We start from the raw sequence: 6,476 nt of genomic DNA on the forward strand, positions 1-6,476 counted from the left end.
ACACACACACACACGCACACAAACGGCGGTGGGGAGGGAGGAGACTCCAGCCCAGCTCCCGAGTAGCCAGGGTTTTCTGCGAAGATCCCCAAGGTCCGAACGCCTTGGGCATCAGGTTAATTTGTGCGCACAGCACCCCCGCGCACCTCCTCCCCCAGCCCGACTCTGCGTCCCCGTATTTTATTAGAAATTTGACAGTGCCCCCTCTCTCCCTCGGTCCCACCCGCGGCGCGCTGCATTTCCCCCTCCCCGGGCCCGCCTCCTCCTCCGGCTTTGCCTCTCACTCGCCCTCTCGGGGTCCACGCTGCAGTCCCTCCTGGAAGACTCTCCCTGCCGCGGGCGCCCATTGGCTGAGCGCTGGGAGGAGGCGTGTGCCGGCCCGGCGAGTTTCATTGAGCGGAATTAGCCCGGATGACATCAGCTTCCCACTCCCCCCACCCATCCCCACCCCGGGCCTGCCCAGCTCATTGGCGCGGCGGCCCCTCCAAGACCCGCACATTGTTCCCCGCCCCCGCCGCGGCCACCGTCGCCGTCGCCGCCGCCACCCGGCTATAAAAACCCTCCGAGCCGGGAAAGGTGCGGATGCTCATTATAGAGCGACGCGACATCGGCACCCGGACCCGGTTTTCTGCGGCAGCCTTGGGGACCGAGCTCCTCTAACCGCATCCGCAGTAAGTGTGCCCGCCCCTCCCAACCCCCCGTCCCAAGCAACTCCAGCCTACACCCCAGGGACAGAGGCCCCTCACTTCGGCTGCTACCGGGGGAGCTCCGCTAAAGTGGATCCAGATCCCTCCCCTACCCGCCAGTTCTCCTGAGCGGCTTCGCTGCCCTGACCCTCCCCACGCTCACCGCACCACCCCTTTGGCTCCAAAGCGAGAAATCGGGGCCACAATAGCGGTCTTCTGCCCCAGAACCAGTCAGCTGGGCGAGCCCCCGGCCCGCCCCAGGCGCAGCGCGTGGAGTCTGGGCTCCGTGGCGGGCGCTGGGTGCGCAGGTCTGTGAACGTGTTTGCCGAGCGGTGTCGATGGAGATAAGGTGGATGCGTTTGAGGAACCAAATACTTCTCTATTTAGATCTCCACCCTTCCCAAAGAAAAGCCCTCACTTGACACTTTTATTCCAGCCCTGGAGATCCAGCCTCCTCATTCTTAAGTGTGTTAGTCGCTCAGTCGTGTCCGACTCCTTGCGACCCTATGGACGGTAGCCTGCCAAGCTCCTCTGTCCGTGGCATTTTCCCGGCGAGAATACTGGAGTGGGTTACCATCGCCTTCTCCAGGGCATCTTCCCGTCTGAGCCACCAGGGAAGACCTCATTCCTAGCAGAAGGCATAAAAACCGTAGAATGCCACCCTCCCAGAGGAGCGCTCCATCCTCCCTGGATTAAACAACCTGTGGATGAGAGCGGCGCGGAGGCGGTAGGAAGGGAAAGAGATAACTTAAGCTTACCTGCATGCCGGGGCCAGAGACAGCGCCCGGTGGACCCGAAGCGAACGGCCACCAGCTCCTGAACCCCGCGCTGCGGTGCAGGCGGGAGCAGGTTCTCTCTCTCACTGACCCCAGTGCCGCTCGATCTCGATTTCGATCTTCTGTCTCTTTTGTGTTTCTCTCCTCCTCTCTTCGCAGTAGGCGTCCTGGAAGCTCTGAGGACCCAGGGAGGGGAGGACCCCGCGAAGGCTGCGACGATCCCTCGGGGCCATGGACTCGGACGCCAGTCTGGTGTCTAGCCGGCCGTCGTCGCCGGAGCCCGATGACCTTTTCCTGCCGGCCCGAAGCAAGGGCAGCGGGGGCGGCGCCTTCACGGGGGGCACCGTGTCGTCGTCCACGCCGAGCGACTGCCCGCCGGATCTGAGCGCCGAGCTGCGCGGCGCCATGGGCGCGGCGGGCGCGCACCCGGGGGACAAGCTGGGCGGCGGCGGCGGCGGCGGCTTCAAGTCCTCCTCGTCCAGCACCTCTTCGTCCACGTCGTCGGCGGCCGCGTCGTCCACCAAGAAGGACAAGAAACAGATGACGGAGCCCGAGCTGCAGCAGCTGCGCCTCAAGATCAACAGCCGCGAACGCAAGCGGATGCACGATCTCAACATCGCCATGGACGGGCTGCGCGAGGTCATGCCTTACGCGCACGGCCCGTCGGTGCGCAAGCTCTCCAAGATCGCCACGCTGCTGCTGGCGCGCAACTACATCCTCATGCTCACCAACTCGCTGGAGGAGATGAAGCGACTGGTGAGCGAGATCTACGGAGGCCACCACGCTGGCTTCCACCCGTCGGCCTGCGGCGGCCTGGCGCACTCGGCGCCCCTGCCCGCAGCCACGGCTCATCCGGCGGCCGCGGCGCACGCGGCGCACCACCCGGCCGTGCATCATCCCATTCTGCCTCCGGCCGCCGCCGCCGCCGCCGCCGCTGCGGCCGCCGCCGCGGTGTCCAGCGCCTCCCTGCCCGGCTCTGGGCTGTCGTCGGTCGGCTCCATCCGGCCCCCTCACGGCCTGCTCAAGTCTCCGGCGGCGGCGGCGGCGGCGGCGGCAGCGGCCCCGCTTGGGGGCGGCGGCGGCGGCGGCGGGGGCACTGGCGGCTTCCAGCACTGGGGCGGCATGCCTTGCCCCTGCAGCATGTGCCAGGTGCCCCCGCCGCACCACCACGTGTCGGCCATGGGCGCCGGCAGCCTGCCACGCCTCACCTCCGACGCCAAGTGAGCGGGCCCGGGGGCAGACGAGTTCTGGCGAGCCGGGAGGGTGGGAGCCCCGAGGCTGCGTGGGGTGGGGGAAGCCAGGACCGGCCGGCGCTGGGGCCAGGGAGCTCAGTCCCAAGGAGGAGCGCCGTTCCGTGAGCTGGGGGTGGGGGGCAAAGGTGAGGACTCCAGTGCCCGGCATCCGATGCAGCAGAGGAGGCGTGCGCTGAGCCGTGGGCAGTGAGAGGTTGCATTTGCTCTGGGACTTGGTTCAACCCTCTCTGGCTGTAAACAGCAGCGCTACTCCCTTGGACATCCTTTTATAAGAAGGCGCAGCTATCCGCATCCCGTCTTTCAACCCTCCCTCTCCTCCCCCGCGCCCAGAACCCTAGGAAAGAGGTGATTCTAAAAACTGCTTTCCCTACGAACTCGGCCTCATTCGGCCCGGGCAGCACTTCGTAGTAGCGAGGAGGAAGGCAAGGAGGGGAGCGTTGGGGACTTCCTCGCCTCTGCGGGCGGGTAGGAGACTCTGGAGCCGCAGTCCAGAAGCGGCCGTCCGGACTCGCCCTCAAGGGTCGTCCCCGGCCCAGGGACTTGCGGTCGTGTCCAGTCTCCGTATCTAGATAAACCCACAGCGGTCTCGGACTGTTCCTCCCTGTCGCTTCTAATTGGTTTGAGGGTTTGTGGTTTTCAAAGGTTTGCTCTTTTTCAACCGTGCGATCAAGCTTTATAGACAGTCAGAATAGAACCACTTGTGGATTGTTAAAACCTACAACTGTCGACTTTGGGTGCGGGTGTTTTGTTTTTTTTTTTTTAGTTATTTTAGAATAGAATTTCCCTCCCTCCCTCTTCTTTCCGTCTCGGAGCACAAAGTGATTTGGTTTCCTACCTGGCTGGGGAGTCATTTGGGTACCCGAGGATTTGACAGAAATCAGAGGATGTTGCTGTGAATATAGTTTGGGTTATTTGGGAGTTCTGTTGATTTTTTAGTTTTTTTTTTCTCTTTGGAATGTATAAATAGATCAATAATGAGGTAAGTGCGTGCTGCTAAGCTGATTGCTCACGTGACTGCCACTCCCCCCCACCCCCGCCCAAGCCGGGTTTCTTCTATATTGGTTTCTTTTTGCGAGCTTAACACAAATGACAAACTCTTTCCACGTGCTTCCTCCCTCCGCGCGAACCGCCTCGGCTTGCAGAGTTGCAATATGGGCTTCACAGCGTCGGCCACGTAACAACCCTCTCCGATCGCTGCCCCTTGCAGAGAGTGTATCATCTGTTTTATTTTTGTAAAAAGATAAAAGTGCTAAATAATATTTATTACTTGTTTGGTTGCAAAAAAAATGAAATAAATGACTGAGTGTTGAGATTTTAAATAAAATTTAGAGTAAGTCGGGTGTTTTCCAGCCTTGTGGGTGGAAGGAGGTGTGGGGAGCCGCCTGGGAAAAGCGGGTGGCGGGACTCCATCCTTCTGGGCTGGATTTGGGGACCGCTCCTCTGGTTTCGTCCCAGAGAAAGATTGAGATGTTTGTTGGCCCATTTTTCTCCCCCCTAACATTCTCTTTAAAATACGTTCTGAGCACCTCCTCGGCGTGCTCCTCACTTGTTTTTATTTTTATTTTCTGACGCCTAACCTGGAACTCCTTTTCTACTGGGTTGAGAATTAGGTTCATTGAGAGGGAAAAATATTCCTCCGTGCAGCGCCGAACTTTGGGCCTCCCGGGTGAGACCCGTGCCTCTGGCTGGGAGTCCGGGCGCTTAGGTCCCCGTGTTCTGAAGCGATTCCATTTTCTCTCTGCTGAGAGGCGGTCGTCCACCCGCATCCGTCTGCGGACCAGCGACGCGAGGCCCTCTCGGCCCGGCATCGCCACGTGGTTCCTGGCAGAGCGCTGCGGGCGCTTGTGGCGCGGGTTCCACTCACCCTTCGCTCGCTTCCCTGCGCTACGCACGGCCCTCCCCCGGCTCCCCCGCCGACCTTGAACCGCAAAAAGTCCGGTGCTGGGAACCGCCCGCCGGGAGCCAGGCTGTCGCCAGCCGCGCTTTGGTCTCCCGCTTCCTAACCCTGACTCCCGCCTCCGTTTTCTCGCTGCTATCGGGTTCCTCACAATCCAAAACTGCAAGGCAAATTTAGGACGTGGCTCTTAAGAGGGATTTGGGGCTTCGGCCTGTCCGGATCAAGGAAGAGGAGAGAACGTTTTGCCATCTTCCGGTTCTCCGACTCACAGCAGAACGCGCATCCGTGAACGCTGCGAAGTGCGGACGTGGTGGATGGTCCCCGACCCGGGGCCCGCTCGCTCACGATAACTTTGGTGGCCACCGGTGGAAGGTCCCAGCGCCTAGAGCACCTTTCCCTGGTTGGACCGCCCCCCCCCCGCCCCCGGCGCCCCGTTTCCTGAGATCGCCCCTGATCGCCCCCCAGCCGGGCCCACGATGACTGGTCGTTCAGGGGAGGGAGGTTGGTTCCATCTCCTGGACAGGTAGTTTCTGGGTCCGCCAGAAGGTACTGTCAAGCGACTGGCCTAAACAAGCGGGCGCCCCCGGGCATCAGATGCCTCCTACTGGGCTTCGCTTCTCACCCACGGCGGGGATGAAGGCTGGGGGGCTGCAGAGAGTGGAATAAAGGGGTCCGGCCCAAACCGTGCCACGGGAATCCCAGAAGAGGGTAGGGCAGGATCTAGTAGGTTTCGCTTTCAAATTCCAGTTGAAACGGAATTTGTCAAGGATTTAAAACTGGGTCCTTCTCCAGCCAACAAGCCACACAGAGGACCCCGCGGTGCAGATTGGGTTGGGGGGGGCCTCCCTGTCTCAGTCTCGGCTTCCTACACCCACCCCAAGACTTGGCAGATGCAGGCGGGGCTGCCCGAGGCGCAGTGCATCCGTAAAGGCGCAGTTGTTGAAAGAAATCAAGTCTCCCCCCTTTCCCGTCCCCCATGTCCAAGCTCTCGGTTCGTGTCCAGCCACCAGTCAGACTAGATCTTGGCCCCCAAGGAAGGAGGGCCTGGATCCAGCCAGGCTCCGGGCGCTCCCCAGAGCCACCCGCCTAAACCCAGCCAGGGATCTGGGCCACCACGTGTGAGAGCCGAGCGCGCTCGACGCCGCGGAGGAGGCGCACACGGGCAAGCAGGGCCGCTCCGGGCAGATGGCTCCTTGCAGAAACTGGCCCTTGCGTGGCGGGGGGCCTGGGTGAGGGACGCAGGCCAGCGGTTGGGCTTCGAAGTAGAGCGAGAAAGGAAGTTAGCCTCCCACGCGGACTTCCAAGGACAACCTCCGCAGCCCCGCCCCTACACTGAGAGAGGCGGGCAGGGAGAAGGCGGTCTGCAAACAGTTGGGCGCTGGGGAGTGACTCGATCCTCGGAGCACCGGCTCCTAGGACCCCCTTCCCGGCTGCATTAGGTTCTCTGGGACGCTGGTCCACAGCACAGCTTCCCCATCCCCGCATGTGGCCCTGGAAGTGTCTCAGCTCTCAGCCTGGGTGCCCAGGCTTCTGTCACCAGCTCCCAAGGTCTTCCAGATTCTCCCCCACCCTCTCCCCTGCATAAAAACTGACTGATTTGAGGTTGAGGGGGCCTCCTCCTCCGTTGTCTCTTTCCTCCAGGGCACGGTCTTCCCTCCCCCCTCATTCTCAGGGCAGGAGACAGAGGAACGAGGAGCCCCTGGTTTGATCCTGTGTTGGAGGGCACACGGGAACCCCCGGGGTGGCGCCTGGCCCATGCCTCCAGCGCCCAGAAAGTTGAAACTCTGAATTCTGGCAACTGGAAGTCCGCCAAGGAGCAAAGCAAACCTTCACATCTAAAGCGCATCTCGATTGGAGAATGTGT

The 6,476-nt window shown here is 61.8% G+C and overlaps 1 protein-coding gene across 2 annotated transcripts; it reads left to right on the top strand.

Annotated features, from left to right (window-relative positions):
• The first annotated feature begins 456 nt into the window (after positions 1 to 456).
• OLIG2 (oligodendrocyte transcription factor 2) lies at positions 457 to 4,050 on the top strand. 2 transcript variants are annotated; one of them, XM_070455174.1, is made up of 2 exons: positions 457 to 671; positions 1,622 to 4,050. In XM_070455174.1, the coding sequence occupies exon 2, from the start codon at positions 1,694 to 1,696 to the stop codon at positions 2,684 to 2,686; it is 993 nt and encodes a 330-aa protein (XP_070311275.1). In that variant the 5' UTR covers positions 457 to 671; positions 1,622 to 1,693; the 3' UTR covers positions 2,687 to 4,050. The 2 variants fall into 2 exon arrangements, with proteins under 2 accessions (XP_070311275.1, XP_020743895.2); XM_020888236.2 differs by having other exon boundaries at positions 1,625 to 4,050.
• The last annotated feature ends 2,426 nt before the right edge of the window (positions 4,051 to 6,476 follow it).

The sequence above is a fragment of the Odocoileus virginianus genome, chromosome 25 (genome assembly GCF_023699985.2).
Source record: "Odocoileus virginianus isolate 20LAN1187 ecotype Illinois chromosome 25, Ovbor_1.2, whole genome shotgun sequence".
Lineage (NCBI taxonomy): Eukaryota > Metazoa > Chordata > Mammalia > Artiodactyla > Cervidae > Odocoileus > Odocoileus virginianus.